We start from the raw sequence: 25,053 nt of genomic DNA on the forward strand, positions 1-25,053 counted from the left end.
ATGGTTTCTACTTCGCGGATTTTCTTATTTTGCGGGTGGCTCTGGAACGCAACCCCCGCGATGGAGGAGGGATTACTGTATTGTGAAAAGTCCGTCAGTTTTATCAGAAAGTACTGTTACCGATTTTAGCACTTTTTTTGTCTTTCAAGTATTGTTAATTATTTTGGTATGTGTCAACTGAAAACAAAACTTGTGCTTCATCTTCTGCTTTGTATTGTCAAACAAATTATAATAATTTTCACTTTCTGTAGATTCCTCGTATGGCTATTTCAGAAATGGATTTGCCAAAAGATTCATCTGGTGAAATTGATTTTAAAGCAATCATTGAGCAGCTGAAAGAATGTCCTTGCTTACAAGATCAGGCGGACATCCTGTATATTTTGTTTAACCTCAAGTAAGCCTTTTTTGTCTATGTAAATATCTGTGTTACGATAATATGAATCATTTTTACATATGATCTTCAGTAAAAATACCTAATTTTAATCTTCTGTTTTTGTGACCCTTGCCATTTGTGCCTAACCCATGCCCAGTCTGAAGTTCTTGACATGGGAATAGGCCATAATAAATAACATAAGCAGGTATTGATAGATTTTTATGTTTTGTTGCATTCTTCTTCTGTGGTCTCATCTTCGTTGTACTGTGTGTGCTGCTTTCACTGAAACATCTCTTATGAATTATATCAGCATCTTGCCCTCATGTTATTTGAAAATGAATTATTACTTTTTCCTTGCCCCTATGGACATAATGTCCACAGGTGTCATGTTTACCTGCACTTCTAATGGGTTCAGAGCATCCCAATTTATTCAAGAGGTTCTTCTCCAGGTTATAAAGTCAGCAAAGTGGCTGCACTCACCGGCTGCACTGGAGTTTATGGAAAATGGACAAAATAACTTAAAATGAGGCAGGACCCAGAATGTAATGAGATATTGGACTTTGTCAGCATGCCCATGTCGATCAAACACAGGAAGCTCTGCAGTCTACTCGTGACTTTATGCTGTAAAGAGATAAGTAAATAAACCAAAGTAAATAGGTAAATAACAATTGAAATGGCTTTTATATAAGTAACATATAAATGTTTTTTTATGTAAAGACAATCACAAAACATAATCACAAGTAGGACTTTGCATGATATCTTGGCGAGCTCTGTAAGCCCTGCTGTTTTGTTGAAGGACATGCTTGTGGCAGATTCTCTGGCAGGATGACGCCCAACGTCTTGCTGCATCCAAATGGTTTCATCTTTCGTCTTTACGCCCGATGCAGCTGCGTTGTTCTTATATGTGAGTAGACATTTCCTGCGGGGAAGGCTTCTGTTTCCTTTCTCCGATGCAGCATCCTCATCCGAGTTCACCTCTGTTATAGTACGTCTTTATTTGAAAACTAACAGTGTCTGATCGGGGTGAGTGGGAACGTGACTGAGAGAATAAAAGTGAATAAATAAACAAAACGCTAAATTTTGCAACTACCGGAAATTTACGCTGGCCGTTGCAGACTCAATTAAATCAAACGTATGTTGTTATTCTATAATAGTAATACTAATAGCCGCTCACTACTCAAAATTCATGAAGAACCCGGGATCAAAACCACAACCTCTCAACTTGGAGACAGCAGTTCTTACCTTTGCACCAACCAAGCAGGTGTGTGTGTGTGTGTGTGTTTCATACCCTATCTCAATTTCTTTTACTTTGGTTAAATTCTTGAAAAAAGCGTACTTGTTTGTTATAGCTGTGTCTTTTGTGAAAGTGTTTATTTGATATATGGACTTCAGTCTTTACACATTATACACTTCATGTCAGCATTTTGGCAATTATTAGTAGAACATGAAAAAAGTTTCTGTTTTAGTTGTGTGTTCATGATTTCTTGCCTCACATTTCCTGTCATCCTGCATTTACACAGATTGTTGTAGACATGAACACACTTGAAATATATGTGTTTCAAATAACAATATATTTACGCTATACAACTCCAGGCACCTGACACCCAGATAAACAGACTTGAGCTGGGAGAACTTGGTGTACGACTAAAGCTGCTTTGGTGGGGGAATGGGATAGCAGGCTGTCTGCTGCCGGTGCTGACCGACACATTGGCAAAACAAAAGACACTAATGAGGAGGAACAAGGGAATTTAAGGTGGCCCAGCATGAAGAGTGTTTTCTTAGGCTTCAGGGATTCCAGTGTTAAATGGTGTGAATCAACTGAATAACTAACAGCATGTTTTTCAGATATTTTGTGTCTTCAGAAAAAAAAAATCAAGCCAACATTTGAATTAAGATATTTAAGTAAACCTGTCTATAACCCAAACATCAGGTGTGGGTGCATTTCATGATATTGTCTTCTGTAAGAAGTATAAATAGCCTGTATATCCAAGAGGGAGTTTGCTGTTAAGATTTTCAAACATATGCCATCTACTGCAATACTTTAAAAACCATCTAAGAAGAACTTGCTCAAAAAAATATGAATCATCATTAGGTGCAAAATGGCACTCTACATATTGTAGACCCACTTTTGCAAAGATGCCTATAAAGTACATTTCCCTTTGTAATAATTGTATTGCTTCATTTAGTAGTTTATATTATAATGCTATTCTGAGTAGTTAACATAAATATGAAATAAGTAAGGATCCTGAAAAAGTGGTACAAATATAAATAAATTGTGATAATTCTAACGCTAATAGCAGTATCTTTTCATAGAAATTAATGGAGCAATAGTAATACTTGTAACTGAACAGTTTTTCTTAAGCATCTAGTAAAATGTTTCTCTATGTAGCTATAAAAACTAGTTTGCCAGTTATACACAATGCTGTGTTTCATCATAAAGGAATATTTTACAAGTTATGCCAATTTTCACATCTGATGCACTTTCTGGGTCCCAGTTGCCAGCAGATGATTTAATTCTTTTAGGAATACAGTTGATCTACTTTTCTTTTCTTCAGAGGAGCTGATTGGGACACGGAGCTCTATGGTCATCCTGGCACAAGTGTTAGAGAACTTCTGATGGAACTTTATAATAAAGCAGGTGCTGTGCGTCAGTGGGGGCTCATTCGCATGATTTCAGGCATGCTGAAGAAGAAAGTAGAGGCACTTGATGAGGTAATACCAAATCCTGGTTTTGTGTAAATGCAGAATTAAAATTGGGGAAGAACTCCAAATGACCTTGACATACCCTACTCAGGAAGTACATGACAAGTGCAAATTAGAGGAAAAAGGACCACTATGAAACAAGTCGTGTTGTGACGATATTGGCTGTTTCTCTTAATGTAATAAACCATTGCAGGATGCAAAATGATTAATAGACCAACCTTGAAGCAGGGGTAGTATATAATGACTAGGAAAGAGCAGACTGATTATAAATAGGCAATTTCAGCTTTATCACAGAACTCAGAACCATGCAAGCAGGAAATAACTTACACAGTTAATTGGGTAGATATTATTATTGTGAATGTACATGTTAAAGGATTAATAAAGAAAGTGAAGGATTGAGTGTAGCAAGAAGTGTGTCATAGCCATGGGCTGTACTGAAGATTTGCATGGAAGAAACAGTGAGGAAGATGTTAGTGTACTACTCACCGAATTTATTTCCCGGTTCTTTCAAAGTGAACCTTTTTTACATATCACAAGAATACAATTTAAAGAAAGCTTTAAGTACTAGTACTGCAGGGAGCTGTAATTCATGTGCAAACCAAACAAAACGCTTAACACGGCTACAGACTGGTTCTCTCTAGCTTCTGTATTGTTCTGTTCCTTTCCTTTCCCTGCTTTGTTCTAGTTGTGTCTTTGTTCAACTTGTATCCATAACAAAGCTGGGGGCTTAGAACACAATGACTCCACTGATATTCTCTCTAGTTTGAAAATCGTTGTAGGACAATTTTAGGAATGCATGTGTGTCAAGTTTGAATTTCTGACATGTCTTTGTCTCAGACTTCTATTATATACAAACCCCTCCTTTAGGTTTAGTAATAAAAGTAGCATCAAATTATGAAATAAACATTTATTATCACTTTGCAAGAATTTTAGAGAATATTGACAATTTATATTAACAGTCATCCAAAATTCCTTAAATGCATGTTTTTTAAAGTAGCTTATCTGTTTGATATTACTGCTGCCTCACAGCTCCAGGAACCTGAGCTAGAATCACAGCCCTGTCACAGTCTATGTGGAGTTTTGTGTACCCACTCAGGGAAAATACAGTTTTCTGCTGGTAGTAAGCTTTTCTCTTATACTCTTTATACATGCAGATTAGGTTCAGTTCAGATTTTCATTTGTGTGATTTGTTTCCCTCATAGTTGCTTTTATACTCTCATACATTTATGTATTGCTGTATTTGCATGTACAGACATTTTCAGATTTTATTTTTCTGTATTCTTTTCCAGGCATGCTCAGATTTGTTGTCTCACCAAAAGCATTTAACTGTTGGACTCCCGCCTGAACCCCGAGAAAAAACTATTGTAGCGTGAGTAAATATTACTGTTGACAGCATAAATTAATTCAAGGTCAAGTTTACATCATCTCCCTACAGGTTGCATATTTTCCTATTACTGAAATGTCATTTATAACTGGGTGGTTCTTCAACTTATTTGACACGCATTATGACTGAGTTATATTCAACCTGCGGCATGGTGGCATATTAACCTTTTTTCTGCCACTGCTTTTGGATCTCTGTCAAAGTCAATCCAAAGCTGTAACATTCAAGACCTTGGAGATCTTGCACCTATGGAGTGCTACCTATGTTAATGTTGAAATCTTTGTTAAGGAAGGAAGATTCAATAAAAATTGTCTAAGTAACTGGACAGAGAATACAGTATGTTGTAGCCATTGTTTCACGCTTACACTTTTCTACAGTATTTACATTACCATACAGCCACAGGTTATTTTTAGCATTGTTAAATTACCAAAAATCTAAGGGTTTTTTCAGAAGTTTCCATACTTTAATTTTCTAAAACTGTGTATTTGGTTCTTGGATAGTACTGTGCTAAGGTTGTAGGCCTCCCAAGAACATTATTTTTAAAGCTAGTTCTATGTGAAGTGTTTATTTAAACACTACATACGTTTGTATTAATTCCAGTATTTACTTGTATGTGCCATTCCCTAATAGTTTTGTGAAAATATTTGTACCTGACAAAGCCATTATGTTTGAGTGTTGCATTTATTAAATAAAATTTTATCAGTAGTATTATTTTAAAAGACTGCTTCTTTGTGGCATCTCTTTATAATATATCTATGCTGATATTTGTCACTTGTGATGAACATTCATTAGAAAAGGAAGAGCAGAATAATGCCTAAAAGAGAAACAAAACTGCCAACTTGAAGCAGGCATAAAGATTAAATGGAAATTGCAGTTTCAGATAGGGTTTATGAGGAGCTCACTCTAAAATAATTATCAGATTAGCCATTCAGGATTGTTGCTAGGAGCAAAGGCACAACATGGAAAAGTATTACTTGTCTTTATTGTGTGGAAACCCTATTGGATGTGTGACTATGAAGTGGATATGGCTTGAAGTATAAAGTATAGTCTTGATGGTTCAGAATTCACTATTAACTTATTATTTGACCATGTTTAAGATGCTTGCCCTGCCAGTGCTCCAATTATATGAGGTACAGTTTAGAACCAACTGAACCTTTCATACTCCAGTGCAAAAAAGAGGACTTTAAAGTGTTTCAGCACATTTACATTGCAGCATATGTTTTTTTAAATCGAGAAGTTTAATATTTTGCCACTATATTTGAAGCACTGAAAGATTAAACAAATGGCTGAATTTCACGAGGATTCAGAGGCAATGACTGATGAGTTTATACTGCAGTCCTAAGCTATACTACTCCACAACACTGCTTGTCTCACCTGTTGTCTGATCCAGGGAAGGCTTCTGTTCATGAGGTAGCTGTGCAACACTCTCTAAAGAAGCAATGTTATAATATTATATCAGTTTTTGAAAGAACTGTTTTTTCATTGGTTATGCAGTAATTATGCTCTATGATTTCCGTGTTGGTATGTGTTTCAAAGACAGCTGTCTTTCTTTGAGACACACAATAGGACATGCTGTCCTTTGTTATTAGCTATGATGTTAAGCCCTAGAGTGCCATACTTGTAGTACTCAGATGTACAGTACAAAAAGCCATGAAGTGATAACTTATGTGCACCATCTGAGTGATAGCTATGTGTCAAAACAGCTGCTTCAGTTGTGCTTTAAAAATTTAATTTCACAATCTGTATCCAAAAATATAATAAAAGAATATACTTAATTTTGTGTGTTTTTTTTTTTCTTTCTCCACAGTCAGCCTGTATTTGCTGTGAATCCTTTCTAGTGCTTGGCATTTCAGTAACACAACACAGTTCAGCATAAACTGTATCAGTTGTTATCATTTTTATTACATAAAATCTGACCAACTAATTGAATATTTGCAGCAGTATGCAGTTGATTTTAAGTCAGAAATATATTATAGTGTCAGAAAGGAATAGTAATAGAACCGAAAGTACAAATAGATGTACATGATACCAATATCTACTGCATACATGTATGTCATGCATGTGTATGTAACAAAAATATTATGAAGATAAAAGTATAGTAAGCAATTGTTTACCTGGTATAAAATAACTAGTATACAGTCAGGGTAAGTTTCATTAATTAACATTGTTTACTATTTGTGCTTTCCGTTCTGTTAGCAATCATTTTTGGCACTATAACCTACTCAACTCTGTGCTTATTTTAAGTTTCTGATAAACTTTTATTTAGGATTCAAACTTAATTTAACAAAGACTGCCTTATAGCTTTTTCAGTATCTCATTAATGTGTAGTGAAAGCAATGAAAATTTTGTATTTCTTTAGACCCTTGCCCCCTGATGAGCTTGCTAAATTAATTGATGAAGCCAGTGGTCACGATATTAACATAACTGTTCTAACCCAGGTCAGTATAATTTATTGAAGTATGTTTTCTGATATTTTTTTCATTCACACATGATGAACTTTTTGCTTTCTTTTTAGTGTTTGCTTATATTATATTGAGCTTTAATTAGTGTTTATCAGAGTTCCTAGTAGAATAAACTATTTTTCTATTCAATCATTGTTTTCTTATAATGCTACGTGTTAGTGTTATTGATTTTATTCAGACAATTACATGTAAGTTAGGGGTTCGGCTTGTTCACTGTGCCACATACAGTAACTGCTAACCGTTAAATTTTTTAGATTATTTTGGCACTAGGTGGACCAGGACACAAATATAAATTGTGCTTTCTGCTCTGTGCCATTTGGAGGAGTGATTCCATTCAAATATTTCTTTTAACTAACATAAGACTTACTATTTTGAGTTTAATCATTATATTTAATATGTTTTGCTTTTTATATACAGGAAATCATGGTCTACTTAGCCATGTACATCAGAACACAACCTGCACTTTTTTCTGAAATGTTCCGTCTTAGGATTGGCTTAATCATTCAGGTGATGGCAACTGAGCTTGCCCAGTCACTCAATTGTTCTGGTAAGAATGGGTTTATAACTATATTCAGGAATAGTGAAGGGTTTCTTTTTGCCTTTTTGAAACTGGCAAATTACCACCTTTTATTAATGAAGGTACCTCTTTATAGTTCTTTGCTTGGCATTTTCATGAAAGTTCATTCCTTTTAATGCTTAACAACAAGATGAACTAATATCAGCATATTCTTACCTATGGATAGTTCTTTACGTCTACTAACATTGCATCAGTTCTCTTTAGCTGTGTCTCAACAATTCACATACATTGGAATTGTTTGCATTGATCTGTTGAAAATTAAATTTGTCAACCTGATAGAAAGTGGATTTCATTAGGTTAAGTCATGGTTTAATTCAACTTAAAATCGTTCATTACACACAACTCCCTCAGCTCAAATTAACCACAATGTACGTACTCTGGTCAAGACTCAACTTATGAACACTTTTCTTGGGCACCTGCCTTACTAGGTCACATGTTTTGTTAATATGCCACACTTACACTCTATTAGAATAACTCTTCTTGTTTTCAGGTGGTTTGTGATGCTAGACAATCAATATCCATCTAACAGCCCTGCTTGGAGTAACAACCAATAAGGTTGTCACTGTGTAATGAGCAGTGTATTGTAGTAATATATACTAGTAACATTCTGACCTCAGGTCCTCAAAGAAATGCCTCTCATGAAACACAGCACCTCGGGTCACTCCACCAAGATTGCTGCAGTGTCCTTCATTGCCATTCATTGTCGCTACAGATTTTTTCTTGACAGACATGCCACATTCTCACATAGCCATTCTTTTGGCTGTGCCTCCACTTGCCATGTGAAGCACCCGAAGCACCAAATTATGGCACAGGAGGCCTGCAAGTCAAATTATTTTTCCTTATGAGTTCCCGTTGCACATGGTGTATGATTGACATTTGGCCTGTGCAATGTGGTTCACTGTCGGCAGAGCTCACCATGTTTTTTTTTTTTTTTTTTCTTTCCTGTCGGTAATGCTGCGTACCTTCACCACTATTTTGTGCCCACACTGCTGCTGTTTTCCTGTCAGCTGTGCCATGTACCCACACTGCCACTTGCCGTGAGGAAGACTCAAAGATCAATTTTGTGGCTGAGGTAGCCTACCTGAGCAATTCATGAGTCACAATACTCGTGTCACAGGATAAGCTGCTTGACTGAGACCAAAATCAAAGTCTAAGGCCCATTGATGTGAGAGTTCTTGCTTGATAGACAAACAACCCTTAGCATTTTACACACACATACACATATATGTTGAGGCCATATATATATATATATATATATATATATATAATATGAGACTGCTGGTGGTTTAGATTCATATTGCTTATTTATAAACATCCTACTAAATCTGTCCTAAACTTGTTTTTCTGATTTGACGTTTATTATTGATGTATTCAGCACACTGAACTTTTGCTAACCTTCAGTATGTATCAGTGATTTAGCATGCTGTCTAGGTGGATAGGTAGGACATGCCAAGCATGATTTGAGTAAGACTTGTAATTAATTTATTCCGATGTGATTTATAACATGAATAAAAAAAATGAAAGGAGCTAAAAAAAAGAGAGAAACCCAATTATAAATAATTATAGATTGTTTACTGTCTTAAAAATCATGTAAATCATATGGTTTCCAGAATATTATGTATGTCTTTTTTATATTTCACTTATTTTTTCAGGTGAGGAAGCCACTGAGAGTTTAATGAATTTGAGCCCATCAGATCTAAAGAATCTTCTCCATCATATCCTCAGTGGGAAGGAGTTTGGAGTGGAAAAAAGTGGTTGGTATTTTTTTTTTTTTTTTTTCATTAATGAACACTCTATAAATACACGTCTGTAAAGAAATTGTTCTTAACACATTTATATCTATCCATCCATTCATCCATTTTCCAACCCGCTGAATCCGAACACAGGGTCACGGGGGGTCTGCTGGAGCCAATCCCAGCCAACACAGGGCGCAAGGCAGGGAACAATCCCGGGCAGGGTGCCAACCCACCACAGTAACACATTTATATGTTGGAGAGTAATAAAGTGTCCAGTGGGGACTCTGTAGTCTTTTTCTTTCCCCATCCTGGAATCCTTAGTAGTCTCACCAGCAGGAGTTTTTGTTTTGGTCAGATGGCCAGGTAATGTAGTTAAGTTAATAGCAATTAAATTGAGTTATTAGCAATTGAATCCATGCTTAAGTACCCTACCTTCTCTATTACTTATTTGCAGTGAGTTTATTATGTAATTCTATGTTATTTTTATCATTTTTGTATTCCATTTATTTTAGTTTCTTTGTAATTATATTTTCTTTAATTTTCAATAAAGCTACAAAATTTGTATAAAATGTGCTATATAAATTAATGGTTATTATTCAATATTGGAGTGTATCAATCATTTTTGATAAACGCTTCATTAGCCTGTTAGATTTCTTTTGTATGTTGTTGTATAAACAGTTGAATACTCTATTGTTTTTCTTTGTGTTTGTTTTATAACAGTGCGTTACACTGATTCTGCCGTAAGTCCAGCTATATCAATTAGAGAGGTGGGAAATGTTGGCGCAACAAAGAGTGAAAGAGCTGGCATCAGCAAACTCAAAATGGATATGAAGCAAGTAATTCATTCTTTTTGTTTTTCACTTATTGGTGATGTATAATTAAAATCTATTAAGGTGCACTCAGAATAATTTTGAAAAAAGCCGGTATCTCAACTACTCGGCGACAACTTGTTTGTTTAATGAATTTAGAAATGAAATTAAACACACTGATTTGAACTGTTAAAAAAAAAAAAACTTACAGCATAGTGTATTGTCAGCACAATTTTGGAGAGTCAGAAAATTAGTAAAAACTAGTTTTAAACTCCTCTTCAAGATAGACTAGGAGGTGTTGGGTATAAATGCCATAGTAGATGTTATATATCTAAATACCTGTTAAAGAGTTAAACTCATTCACTTTACACAATGATACATAATTTATCATTTTGAGATACTTTACAATGCCTAAAAGTACATCAGATTATTAAGAGTATCCAAATATTCAGTCTCTTTAATAATCTTTTGCTCATAGCATAGATAGATGGGTAGAGCAGATTAAGATTGTTAGGAGCTATGTTCACAAACTGATGTGTTTTTCTTTTCTATACTTAGTCCTCACTTTTTCAATCCATTGATGGAGATTTTGCTGACTCTTCAGCAGTGGTAAGTTTTTCTAGTAATATTTACAAAATGATCAGAGTTTACTATGTTTTACCAGTGACATTTACTAAATACACAGCTGCATTTAATTTTTTAATACAGGAGTATTAGTGTGATTGCCCAGGACAGTTCACTGTAAATGTATTCAGGGATGTACCAATAAAGGCCTATTTTGCTAAATGACATGCATGTAATTTAAAAAAAAAAAAGATGATCAAACTTACCAGTACTGAATGGCTAGTTTTGTTTTTGTTACCATTTACTTTTTGGTATGTATCTACTAGCCACACTAGTAATATAATAATATTGCCCAGTGTCCTGAACTATTTTAATTTCTAGGTAAGTATAGACAAGCCTAAACATTTAAATGGCTTTAAGGGTAGCATGGTAGTTGTTGTTGGCTAAGTCAGACTGACTATACATAAGAAACAACAGCTTATAAAATGGGTCTGAAAAATATCCAGACAAATTAAAACCTGAGAGCAGAAACATATTGTTAATGAAAAGAGCAGAGAGAGGTTTGTACAGTTTACTCAGAGTAGCAGACAAGTTAGTCAGTTTACCTGCAGCCCAGCACACCACTGGCACTAAAAGAGGCCTATCAAAATCCTCATCTCCTCAAATATCTTCAACATGAAGTAAAGAAGCTGAATGTCTAATCAAGTTGTACTTGTTTCAGCAAAGAGTGGGTCGGCGTGGTTGCAGTAGGCCTTGGAACAAAAACATTAGATTCTGGAGAACAGGAATAACATTGCTTTGTCTGATTAATCTCAGTTCCTGTTAATTCCTACTATTGGCTGATTTGAGGATATGATGAAAATTCAAACCGGCCAACCATGCGTTTTGATTGGTAGCTTTGTAATAGGGAAGGATGTGTTTTGATTGAATGCATTAGGTACTTTTATACAAGCAAAACAATGTTTTAAATGCTACAAGGATATCTGTACAAGTATTGTTGGTGATCTGTGCTATTCATTTCCTCCTGACACTTTGAAATCAACATGAGCCAGCAGATCTGTTTTACAATTTTGTCCCTTTGTTGAGGCCAAGTGCAACTGATTTCAGGCAGTTCTGAGAGTAAGTGGGTAATGAACTGCTAAATGCAGTATCCATGTAATAACATTTTATTATAAGTGTTTCTATTCCACAACATAAAGAGAAGCAAAATAATGTACAACTTTTTAAGCCTGAAAGATTTTAAATTGTTCCCCAACTTAAATTAAACAAAGAGAATCAAGAACAGGTTAAGTTCATAACCTTGGTGTCATATCCATGTTGCAGTTGATTTTGCATTTGATTTTTTTTTTTTCCCCATTCCTCCTTACTTTACAGTCTGTACCACCAGCATCTTCCCCTGGAGATTTAGTTTCGAGTAGCCCACTGAGGCCTGAAGCTACTTCTGACAGTCGACAGGGGCAATGGCTCCGAAGACGAAGGTTGGATGGTGCTCTTAACAGAGTGCCTGTGGGTTTTTACCAAAAAGTTTGGAAAATCTTACAGAAGGTATATTAATAATATTTCAATGCCAAATATTGAGAATGCAACAAAAACAGTGTAAACAGCCTTCAAAACAGGTCAAATACTTGAAAATTAAGTTTAATATAATTTAGAAGTGTCACATATAGGAACATTACATATAAGAGTGTGATCGAAATTGTGAGCCTGACCTATTAAGAGTAATGCTAGTAAAAGCAAACATTTTATTTTTCAACATAAGGCATATTTTTACAGTGGAATAACTTTTTATAGCTTACTTCATCACTGGCATATTTCGTCCTGTAGATGCCAAACTTTCGGATTGGGGAATAGGTGATGACCACATGAGAATCACATTTATTGGCAAACCATGCATGCATACAAGGAATTTGGCACCTTTACCTTTTTTGTCTCTCTGTGCATAGTTCAATGACAAATGCAATTTAAGTATACATGTGAGAAAAATACAAAACAAGGAGTGTAAGCATATGCCCACATAGTACAAGGCAGTTTAGGAAATACAAAATGAATACTAAGTTAAGCATTAGCTGTATGTAACACTACTGCAAGATATGGGCAGTGTTGAGTAGCAAAGTCTGGACAGGGACAGATGAATTAACCATTTATTAGCTTGATGGCCTGTGGAAAGAAACTATTCATATACCTGCTCATTCTGGTGTAGTTTAATGTATAACGCCTGGCAAATATGAGAAAATCAAATTGATTGTGGCCTAGATATAAGCGGTGAATGATGACTTTTCCCTTCTCATTTCATGCCTGTGGAATAGTACAGGTCCTGTAAGATTGGAAGACTAATGCCAATGGTCTTTTTGGCAGACTGTACTATTTGTTGTAGCCTGTTGTTGTCATATTACTTGCTGATCCAAATCACACTGTGATGAATGAGCGGAGAACAGACTCAATAATTGTTATGTAGAACTGAATCTGCAGCTGTTTTGGTAGATTGAGCTACCACAATATCATGGAAGTACTTAAACTGCTATGCCTTTTTTTATAATGGAATTGATATTTGTCTTCCATTTCAAGTCCTGTGTGAGTATGAATTCCAGAAACATGGTTTCCACAAATGAGTACTAGTAATGTTACCTGTCCATTACAAGTAATAGAATATTTAAAAAAAACATTTTCTAACTTTTACCCTATGTACCTTCAATACATTCCCTCTGTATTTGCATGTCTGATCAGCTTTTACTCGGCACTCCTTGTCTCAAGTGTGTTCCTGTAAAGCCTGCTTTTTAGACTGTTGTTTTTTCAAGGCACCTTTCTTGGTTTTATACTTGCCGTCTTTGAAGGTGACTCTCTCAGCATGCCTCATACGCTTTTACTCCTCTTTATACGTTTCACACTATCTCCTTCTCTTTTGTTGTGTCACCAAGGCCAAACTGACCAATCATACCAAAGCCAAAGTGACCAATCCAATTGCTAAGAGGGACTGGACACACAGACCTTAGTGTTTTATTATATAGTAGATACAGTGGTGTGAAAAACTATTTGCCCCCTTCCTGATTTCTTATTCTTTTGCATGTTTGTCACACAAAATGTTTCTGATCATCAAACACATTTAACCATTAGTCAAATATAACACAAGTAAACACAAAATGCAGTTTGTAAATGGTGGTTTTTATTATTTAGGGAGAAAAAAAAAATCCAAAGTAATTGCCCCCTGAACCTAATAACTGGTTGGGCCACCCTTAGCAGCAATAACTGCAATCAAGCGTTTGCGATAACTTGCAATGAGTCTTTTACAGCGCTCTGGAGGAATTTTGGCCCACTCATCTTTGCAAAATTGTTGTAATTCAGCTTTATTTGAGGGTTTTCTAGCATGAACCGCCTTTTTAAGGTCATGCCATAGCATCTCAATTGGATTCAGGTCAGGACTTTGACTAGGCCACTCCAAAGTCTTCATTTTGTTTTTCTTCAGCCATTCAGAGGTGGATTTGCTGGTGTGTTTTGGGTCATTGTCCTGTTGCAGCACCCAAGATCGCTTCAGCTTGAGTTGACGAACAGATGGCCGGACATTCTCCTTCAGGATTTTTTGGTAGACAGTAGAATTCATGGTTCCATCTATCACAGCAAGCCTTCCAGGTCCTGAAGCAGCAAAACAACCCCAGACCATCACACTACCACCACCATATTTTACTGTTGGTATGATGTTCTTTTTCTGAAATGCTGTGTTCCTTTTACGCCAGATGTAACGGGACATTTGCCTTCCAAAAAGTTCAACTTTTGACTCATCAGTCCACAAGGTATTTTCCCAAAAGTCTTGGCAATCATCGAGATGTTTCTTAGCAAAATTGAGACGAGCCCTAATGTTCTTTTTGCTTAACAGTGGTTTGCGTCTTGGAAATCTGCCATGCAGGCCGTTTTTGCCCAGTCTCTTTCTTATGGTGGAGTCGTGAACACTGACCTTAATTGAGGCAAGTGAGGCCTGCAGTTCTTTAGACGTTGTCCTGGGGTCTTTTGTGACCTCTCGGATGAGTCGTCGTCTGCGCTCTTGAGGTAATTTTGGTCGGCCGGCCACTCCTGGGAAGGTTCACCACTGTTCCATGTTTTTGCCATTTGTGGATAATGGCTCTCACTGTGGTTCGCTGGAGTCCCAAAGCTTTAGAAATGGCTTCATAACCTTTACCAGACTGATAGATCTCAATTACTTCTGTTCTCATTTGTTCCTGAATTTCTTTGGATCTTGGCATGATGTCTAGCTTTTGAGGTTCTTTTGGTCTACTTCTCTGTGTCAGGCAGCTCCTATTTAAGTGATTTCTTGATTGAAACAGGTGTGGCAGTAATCAGGCCTGGGGGTGGCTACGGAAATTGAACTCAGGTGTGATACACCACAGTTAGGTTATTTTTTAACAAGGGGGCAATTACTTTTTCACACAGGGCCATGTAGGTTTGGATTTTTTTTCTCCCTAAATAATAAAAACCATCATTTAAAAACTGCATTTTGTGTTTCCTTGTGTTATATTTGACTAATGGTCAAATCTATCTATCTATCTATCTATCTATCTATCTATGTGTTTGATGATCAGAAACATTTTGTGTGACAAACATGCAAAAGAATAAGAAATCAGGAAGGGGGCAAATAGTTTTTCACACCACTGTAGATGGTGAGAGGCGATAATAAAGTCTACTATCTTTACAATGTTGAGCATGTTTAGCTCCAGATTGTTATCACCATGGCAAATGGCCTACTACTCACGTGCACGGTCTTGGGGAATAGGATGGATGTTGCATCTCTAAAAACCCATAGATTTGTAATCTATGACTTGAGATTTGGGAAGAGTGATAGTTGACAATTTTTCTCCACTGCTTTTCCCTGATAGAATACCACAAACACCAAAGCAAATCAGCATAATATATAATGCTTAGGAAGGCCTTTTTAGGCTGGTGTTCAGTATTTTCTACAACATAAACATTATAAAACACAGTGTACTTTATCTTGCTGGTGCTGGCTTAGACCTTGGAGAATCATTATGCTTTCATCATTTTAATTGTTGTTTGGACACTGGATCATAGTCATGAATCCAGTCTCAACTCCAGTTATGGAATCCTACCTACATTTCTTGCTATCTTAATTCATTAGTTTTAAATTCCCCTTTTGGATCCCTGGATTTCAGGAGTCAACGTTCTGGCCCCCCAATAAGTACAGATCTTGCCTATGTTTAACTGTTCATGAAGAATGGTTTCAAGCAATCCATAAACACAAAGTGTGTTGCTGCATGAGATAGCAGACCCACTCCTCCCTGTGGGTCTGCTATCTCATGCAGCAAAACACTTTGTTATTCTGCATAATGATTTGCTCAACAGTGGCAGCATATTCTTCTGTCAATGCTGTCAGAGGCTAGCCAGACCTTATTTTATCTTCTAGACATGTCCTTCCATTGCCAAAATCAGCACTCCATCTCCTCCTGACTGTATCAAATGAAATGGACTGGTCCTGTTACAAAGTTTGTACAAAACGCAAGTAGTCTGAGATGTCTACATTTTTACCTACACTTGGGTATCATCATTTTGTGTGTACAAAACGGCCAGATCTCATCCTGATGTGCCATTTAAATTAGTTCTTAGACTTATTCCTCTAACTACGGACGGAGTGGTAGCTCTGAGGCTAGGGATATGCCTTGGCAATCTGAAGGTTGCCGGTTCGAATCCCATAAATGCCAAAAGGTACTCTGCTCTGTTGGGCCCTTCAGCAAGGCCCTTAACCTACAATTGCTGAGCGCTTTGAGTAATGAGAAAAGCGCTATATAAATGCAAAGAATTATTATTATTATTAACAATGAAAATTGTGCCTGAGCCAAGACAGGGCCCTCAAAGCAAAATAATGATGGTTAAAAATCACTGAGGAGGAGTGCAAAAGACTGACTCTTGCTGTTTACCAGAATGTATGTGTATGTGTGTTTGTATACATGTACATGTTTGTGTAAACAAAATTATTTACAGATATTAAATCTGTTTTTTTTTTTGTTCCTAGTGCCATGGGCTTTCCATTGAAGGTTTTGTGTTACCATCTTCTACTACTAGAGAGGTAAGTTACAAAATGCCATTGTTGAAGGTTAATTTAAAGTTTAGTTCTTGTTAATAGCCAATCTTCTGCATCTTTGTATTGCTCTTCAAGCTTGCCCAATGACTTCATATATGTAGTACATGCCAAACTCTTCCAGTGAATCTGAATTTTTTGCACTGCATAGTGCCTACTATAAAGTTTAGTGGGGAAAGAGTAATGGTGGGGTTTGGGCTTGGTCCCCTTTGTACCAGTACCAGTGAAGGGTACTGTTAATGCTACAGCATGCAAAGACACTTTATACAATTGTACAGTTCCCACTTTGTGGCAACACTTTGGGAAGGGCTGTTTTCTGTTCCAGCAATGCTGTGCCTGAGGGACAAAGCCAAGTCCATAATGACATGGAGGAACTCGAGTGGCTGGCTCAATGTCCTGACCTCAACCCCAATGAATACCTTTTGAGATGAATTGAAACATCAGTTGTGAGCCAGGTCTTCTCATTCAACCTGACCTCACAGGCGCTCCTTAGGCTGAATGGGTAAAAATTGTCACAGGTACACTCTAAAGTCTTGTGCAAAGAAGATGAAAGAAGAGTCGAGGTTGTTTTAGCCATTAAAGGTGTTTTGGGGGGTGGTTGATGGGATTGGACTCCATATCAATGGCAATGGTTTTGGAATAGGATTTTCAACAAGCACATATATTTGTGCTGGTCAGGTGTCCGGTCACCCTAATTTGGCCAGCTGCACTTTGCTTCTGTCTGTCTCCTCACATGGTCGTCATCCATCCATTGTCTCCCGCTTATCCGAGGTCGGGTCGCGGGGGCAGCAGCTTGAGCAGAGATGCCCAGACTTCCCTCTCCCCGGCCACTTCTTCTAGCTCTTCCGGGAGAATCCCAAGGCGTTCCCAGGCCAGTTGAGAGACATAGTCCCTCCAGCGTGTCCTGGGTCTTCCCCGGGGCCTCCTCCCGGTTGGACGTGCCTGGAACACCTCACCAGGGAGGCGTCCAGGAGGCATCCTGATCAGATGCCCGAGCCACCTCATCTGACTCCTCTCGATGCGGAGGAGCAGCGGCTCTACTCTGAGCCCCTCCCGGATGACTGAGCTTCTCACCCTATCTTTAAGGGAAAGCCCAGACACCCTGCAGAGGAAACTCATTTCAGCCGCTTGTATTCGCGATCTCGTTCTTTCGGTCACTACCCATAGCTCATGACCATAGGTGAGGGTAGGAACATAGATCGACTGGTAAATTGAGAGCTTCGCCTTGCGGCTCAGCTCCTTTTTCACCACGACAGACCGATGCAATGCCCGCATTACTGCGGATGCCGCACCAATCCGCCTGTCGATCTCACGCTCCATTCTTCCCTCACTCGTGAACAAGACCCCGAGATACTTGAACTCCTCCACTTGGGGCAGGATCTCGCTACCAACCCTGAGAGGGCACTCCACCCTTTTCCGGCTGAGGACCATGGTCTCGGATTTGGAGGTGCTGATTCTCATCCCAGCCGCTTCACACTCGGCTGCGAACCGATCCAGAGAGAGCTGAAGATCACGGCCTGATGAAGCAAACAGGACAACATCATCTGCAAAAAGCAGTGACCCAATCCTGAGCCCACCAAACCGGACCCCCTCAACACCCTGGCTGCGCCTAGAAATTCTGTCCATAAAAGTTATGAACAGAATCGGTGACAAAGGACAGCCCTGGCGGAGTCCAACTCTCACTGGAAACGGGTTCGACTTACTGCCGGCAATGCGGACCAAGCTCTGGCACCGATCGTACAGGGACTAAACAGCCCTTATCAGGGGGGCCGGTACCCCATACTCTCGGAGTACCCCCCACAGGATTCCCCGAGGGACACGGTCGAATGCCTTTTCTAAGTCCACAAAACACATGTAGACTGGTTGGGCAAACTCCCGTGCACCCTCCAGGACCCTGCTAAGGGTATAGAGCTGGTCCACTGTTCCGCGACCAGGACGAAAACCACACTGTTCCTCCTGAATCCGAGGCTCGACTATCCGACGGACCCTCCTCTCCAGGACCCCTGAATAGACTTTTCCAGGTAGGCTGAGGAGTGTGATCCCTCTGTAGTTGGAACACACCCTCCGATCCCCCTTCTTAAAGAGGGGGACCACCACCCCGGTCTGCCAATCCAGAGGCACTGTCCCTGATGTCCATGCGATGTTGCAGAGGCGTGTCAGCCAAGACAGTCCTACAACATCCAGAGCCTTGAGGAACTCCGGGCGTATCTCATCCACCCCCGGGGCCCTGCCACCAAGGAGTTTTTTGACCACCTCGGTGACCTCAGTCCCAGAGATGGGGGAGCCTACCTCTGAGTCCCCAGGCTCTGCTTCCTCATTGGAAGGCATGTTAATGGGATTGAGGAGGTCTTCGAAGTATTCCCCCCACCGACCCACAACGTCCCGAGTCGAGGTCAGCAGCGCACCATCCCCACCATATACAGTGTTGACACTGCACTGCTTCCCCTTCCTGAGACGCCGGATGGTGGACCAGAATCTCCTCGAAGCCGTCCGAAAGTCATTCTCCATGGCCTCCCCAACCTCCTCCCACGCCCGAGTTTTTGCCTCAGCAACCACCAAAGCCGCATTCCGCTTGGCCTGCCGGTACCTATCAGCTGCCTCCGGGGTCCCACAGGACAAAAGGGTCCTGTAGGACTCCTTCTTCAGCTTGACGGCATCCTTCACCACCGGTGTCCACCAACGGGTTCGGGGATTGCCGCCACGACAGGCACCGACCACCTTACGGCCACAGCTCCGGTCAGCTGCCTCAACAATAGAGGCACGGAACATGGCCCATTCGGACTCAATGTCCCCCACCTCCCTCGGGATGTGGTCGAAGTTCTGCCGGAGGTGGGAGTTGAAGCTACTTCTGACAGGGGGCTCTGCCAGACGTTCCCAGCAGACCCTCACAACACGTTTGGGCCTACCACGCCTGACCGGCATCCTCCCCCACCATCGAAGCCAACTCACCACCAGGTGGTGATCAGTTGACAGCTCCGCCCCTCTCTTCACCCGAGTTTCCAAGACATGTGGCCGCAAGTCCGACGACACGACCACAAAGTCGATCATCGAACTGAGGCCTAGGGTGTCCTGGTGCCAAGTGCACATATGAACACCCCTATGCTTGAACATGGTGTTCGTTATGGACAATCCGTGACGAGCACAGAAGTCCAATAACAAAACACCGCTCGGGTTCAGATCAGGGGGGCCATTCCTCCCAATCACGCCCTTCCAGGTCTCACTGTCATTGCCCACGTGAGCATTGAAGTCTCCCAGCAGAACGAGGGAGTCCCCAGAAGGTATGCCCTCTAGCACCCCCTCCAGGGACTCCAAAAAGGGTGGGTACTCCGAACTGCTGTTCGGTGCATACGCACAAACAACAGTTAGGACCCGTCCCCCCACCCGAAGGCGAAGGGAGGCTACCCTCTCGTCCACCGGGGTAAACCCCAATGTACAGGCTCCAAGTTGGGGGGCAATAAGTATACCCACACCTGCTCGGCGCCTCTCACCGGGGGCAACTCCAGAGTGGTAGAGAGTCCAGCCCCTCTCAAGGAGATTGGTTCCAGAGTCCAAGCTGTGCGTCGAGGTGAGTCCGACTATATCTAGCTGGAACCTCTCAACTTCGCGCAGTAGCTCAGGCTCCTTCCCCTTCAGAGAGGTGACATTCCACGTCCCAAGAGCCAGTTTCTGTAGCCGAGGATCGGACCGCCAAGGTCCCCGCCTTCGGCCACCACCCAACTCACACTGCACCCGACCTCCTTGGCCCCTCCCATAGGTGGTGAGCCCATGGGAAGCACATGGTCGTCATGCTAGTATAAAATATACTGCATGTTATATTGTATCTTAGCTATTGGTTTTGCATCTGTGAGTGACCCCATGCTTGCTCTCCTTCTGAAATGTGTTATGAAAATGAGTGCACCAAAAAGACACTGAATATCATAGTTATAATCAAGAATGAAAACTAAAATAATATTTTACCAATATAGGATATGTAACACTTTGTCCAATAACTTTGCAAGTTGGAGTTTTGAAGGAGCAATAACAGCTGTTGTATCAAGTAAGCATTCAGATTACTGTCCGTTAGCAAGGCAGCTAAACATGCAATGAAGTTCAAAGCTGACTAAAATGTTTTTCACCAGATAGCCTTTGGTTCAAGAATATGCACTAAAGGCAAGTTACATATTGAAACATTAAAACTGTCGAGCGTGGCAAGCCCTTCATGGAAGGGGAGTTTCCAAAACATGATATGATGGAGACTGCTAGAATAGTATGCCTGGATAACTAGAAGCCATTCAAGAGCATTAGGTTATCACACCACCTGATCACAGGGTGAGTTAAAGTAATAGCATAGGAGTTAATCAGTAAATGAAACAAGAAGATAGATGATGTATTTTTTTAAATTGTGCTGGATGAGTGCTTAGACATTAAGGATCAAGTTATATAATAATAACATAGTATAAGTGTATGAATGGTCCATTGATTCCTATTCTTCATTGTTGAGTTTGATATTTCCTTTCACAGTATAACAGTGTTTCCATTCTTCTTCTTTTTCTTTAATATTCAGTTTATGACGCAGGCTGCATTTTCACTCAGATTATTTTATATGGTGTTTTGTAATTTATTTTTTTTTATTCTGAAGAGGTCATTCATAAGATGTTTTCAGATAGATAGATACTTTATTAATCCCAAGGGGAAATTCACATAATGTAATGTAATGTTAATTTATCATGTCTCAATTTCTCCTTTTTAGCATGATGTTAGTTTTATATACATGCTTCTAGTAATTTTTATGTCCATATCCATTTTTAGGTCTATTTGTAATGTCTTTCACTGCAGTGCCTGCAGCAGTGTTCTGGGGATAGCAGGGTAAACATACGCATTACTTAGGGTACTCGTTACTTTAAAAAGTAATCTGACTAACACAATACATAACTAATTGAAGTAAAAATATGAGAGTTGCAGTTTAACAAAAAAAAAAAAGGACCACACTTGTTACTGCACTACTAGAGAAGCTTATAGCCAACACTTCAAATAACTGCTTCATTTTTCAGAAACATTGCGTTTTTATTTTTTACGACCCTGATGGGGTTGGTAATATTGTGCACAAAAGTACTCCTGCTAGTTAGGAAGAATTTAACCACATCTGTAGTGTGCAGTCAATTGAAAAGTATTGAATAAAAGTTATACATTTAATCCTGCATGTGCTGAGGGGTAAATAAAATGTGCTCAGTTTAGGGTCACAGCACCACCAAGTGTAAGGCAAGAAGCAGACACAGTGGATGGTACACCAGTCCTTGGCATGGCTCAATTGCATAGATAGGCAGACAGACAGAACTTGATTTGTTTCTGGGGGGGGGTGACATTTGGCCTTTTACAGAATCTCTTTAAATAAATAAATAGATGAATATATATACACTCACACAAGAATAACTAAAAAGTAATAATATTAAAAAAAAAAAAAAAAGAAAAGAAAGGCGTGTTAACTCTACCATCAGAAGCCTAATAATGTCGGTTTAGTTTTCATCCAGCTATTTGCTTTAGATGATTATGTGGAAACAGTCTAAAGCAGTGGGGTGGTGGCCCTGTGTTCATAGTGGCGGCTCACATTGGGAGTGTATAAAGATGATGGATGTTATTTACTTCACAGCTCATGATGGACTAAACGTAATTATAAAACATGAGGAAATGATCAGATTTGGCTGCTTTTTCTGGTCAGTTTCTTGAAGGTTCATCTGTGGGCTTAGAATTTAATTACAAATGCTGGCCAGTGCAACGTTCAGTTCTTCACACAATAGAAGAAGTAACACAAAAACAACAAACTGTAATGGATTACATTTTATAACTATGTAACACATTTAATTACTTTTTCTTGTAAGTAATGAGTGACGTAAGAAAGTTTCTTTTAAAAGTAAAGTTCCCCAACACCGGTCTACTGTTTATAAGCTGTGTCAGTAACTGTATGTCGATGTGAATAAACAAAGCTTTACATGTTTGTGTTACAGGTTTCACGTATCTATAGTATGCCCATCATTTGCCTCTAGAAGTTTGTGTGTATCTCAAATTTGAAAAAAATTGCTCACCTATGCTGAAGGTCTCTAAACCTTACCAATACAAATTAGTGTTCAAAAAATGTGTACGCAACGGGATCTAACATAAGCCATATTTAAGTGCAAAGTTTTCTTTGTAAATTTAAGGTTGGAAACCATGAGGTAAAATCTGTATTGTGCATGAATGAGGCATATGATGAAATATTTCATAAATATTACTTTATTTGGCCCTAAGTGGTAAATTTAGCTTTTTAGAGAAAATGAAAAAAAAATTAACAACAACAATCTTCCTCAAATGTACACAGAAATTACAAAATAAAGAAAAGGTCTGACTTGGCTAAAGAAAAAAGTGCAGTCCCAGTGAGGCACTATAAAGGGGTATTTCTGTAGGTACGAAGAAACCCCCAGTAAACAATTATTGATGTTGGCTAGGAGTCCTCAGTACTTGTGTATCAGAGAGAGGACATGCAGCATTGTTTATAATAGCCATTAATTTTGTCTTCATCCATTCTTCCACTGCTACCTCCAGCAGATCCAGAGGGTGTCTCATTAGTCTACCTTTTTAATTCAACTTGTTGATTTGGTGGCCCTTTCTTCAAGTGATTCTACTAGCCCAACATACCATAGTGTAAAAAAATCACACTGGCTATCATAAAGAGAAAGAGAGAGGTTAGGAGCACATGCTGATAGATCCCATTGCTGCAACCACCACATGACAAATCAACGGAGGATCTCAGATTAAGACCCGAATGCAGGCATGCAATGGGTTACACCTCAGCACCACACTAGTTTAGATGGAATGAAACCAGTGTGAGGTTTTTTATGGTGGCTGGAGCGCCAATTCTGCCACCAACCCCCACATTTTTCCCTGCAGGTTGTAGGGCCTACTTGCAGGGCTTGGATGCAGATTAACTTCATACCCAGGACGAAGCAATTGCAGGTTAAGGGCCTTGCACAGGGGCCCAATGAAGTAGAGTCAATTCTGGCTATCACAGAGTTATGGAATATCTTATCAACATACATCTTTCTGTGCTTGTTTAATTTCCTATACAGATGACTCCAGGAGAAATAAAGTTCTCGGTTCATGTAGAGTCTGTTCTAAACAGAGTTCCACAGCCAGAGTATCGGCAGCTTCTTGTTGAGGCCATCATTGTGCTCACCATGCTGGCTGACATTGATGTACCAAGCATTGGAGGAATTGTTCATGTAGAGAAGATTGTTCATCTAGCCAATGACCTGTTTTATCAAGATCAGGTAAGTGTTAGTGTTGATTTTTGTTAATTTAATACTGCCATTTAATTCATTTTATAACATTTTACAAGATTTTGCAAAAAACATTAATTGAAAACTGTTCGTTGTAAATGCTGATTGCAGTTTTCATAACTTCGTGATTATCAAACAGACATTCTTAACTTTCAGATAAGTGCTACCCCTACATGCCCTTTATTACCGATGATTAGACTGCTGTAGGATTTGTTATATTAAGCCATGCATTTAAGCAATAAGTTTTTTTTTTTTGTTTTTTTTTTTTTGCAGAAAGACCTTGGAGCTAGTGAACAAATTTTGGAAAGAGACCCTGCAACGGGTATCTGTAAGCTGCTCTATGACAGTGCACCCAGTGGACGTTTTGGCAGCATGACATATCTTTCAAAAGCCGTTGCTACGTATGTGCAAGACTTTTTACCCAGTGGTGGCTGTGCAGTACAGTAAAATTAAAATATAAGGAAAAGTACCATGTTGGTTTTTATAATATTAAAGTAATGAGTAGAATACGTTTGCACATTTTTAGAAATTGAAATAGGAGAATTTTACAGTCAGTCTGTTTTTTGCCGACTTTCCACAAAATAAGGATGGGGATGGGTAAAATTTGTTTTGAAATAAAACATCAGCATCAGAGGTCTTGCATTGAGTTAGACTGGCTGTTTGCTACCACTGACAAATTGTGAAATGCAAAAATCGTACCATAGAACCAACAGCGGCTGTTAACTGTCTTATCGTCTGGCAATGTTAATATCGGGGTCATTTGTATCCTTAACATACTGTAAGTTATTAAATGCTGCTTCAATCCCTCTACCCTAATTTATATTTTTGTTTCTTTCTGAATTATTCTTTGATATTATTTGTGTGTGTGTGTGTATATATAATATATATATAATATGTAATATTACACACACACACTTTATTAATCCGCAAAGAGAAATTGTCTCTCTACATGACCTTGGAGGTCAGAGTGCAGGGTCTGCCATTGTGCAGCACCCCTGGAGCAATTTTCAGGTTAAGGCTTTCATTATAACTGTATAATTTTATTACATGCCACAGCATTAATAGACTATTACTATCTGA

General features: G+C 39.0%; 1 protein-coding gene across 3 annotated transcripts in view; it reads left to right on the forward strand.

Annotated features, from left to right (window-relative positions):
- Positions 1–24,783, forward strand: part of phka1a (phosphorylase kinase, alpha 1a (muscle)) — an 81,312-nt gene extending 56,529 nt beyond the window's left edge. For 2 of the 3 annotated variants that reach the window (XM_028791560.2, XM_051928957.1), the window contains exons 21-32: positions 252–394; positions 2,929–3,085; positions 4,366–4,445; positions 6,817–6,895; positions 7,337–7,466; positions 9,149–9,250; positions 9,953–10,068; positions 10,600–10,650; positions 11,980–12,150; positions 16,619–16,672; positions 23,764–23,964; positions 24,247–24,783. In XM_028791560.2, coding sequence (XP_028647393.1) covers positions 252–394; positions 2,929–3,085; positions 4,366–4,445; positions 6,817–6,895; positions 7,337–7,466; positions 9,149–9,250; positions 9,953–10,068; positions 10,600–10,650; positions 11,980–12,150; positions 16,619–16,672; positions 23,764–23,964; positions 24,247–24,420 — 1,458 coding nt within the window. In that variant the 3' untranslated portion in view covers positions 24,421–24,783. Of the gene's footprint in view, positions 1–251; positions 395–2,928; positions 3,086–4,365; positions 4,446–6,816; positions 6,896–7,336; positions 7,467–9,148; positions 9,251–9,952; positions 10,069–10,599; positions 10,651–11,979; positions 12,151–16,618; positions 16,673–23,763; positions 23,965–24,246 lie in introns of those variants that run through there. The other variant, XM_051928958.1, reaches the window with a different exon arrangement.
- The last annotated feature ends 270 nt before the right edge of the window (positions 24,784–25,053 follow it).

The sequence above is a fragment of the Erpetoichthys calabaricus genome, chromosome 6 (genome assembly GCF_900747795.2).
Source record: "Erpetoichthys calabaricus chromosome 6, fErpCal1.3, whole genome shotgun sequence".
Classification (NCBI taxonomy): domain Eukaryota; kingdom Metazoa; phylum Chordata; class Cladistia; order Polypteriformes; family Polypteridae; genus Erpetoichthys; species Erpetoichthys calabaricus.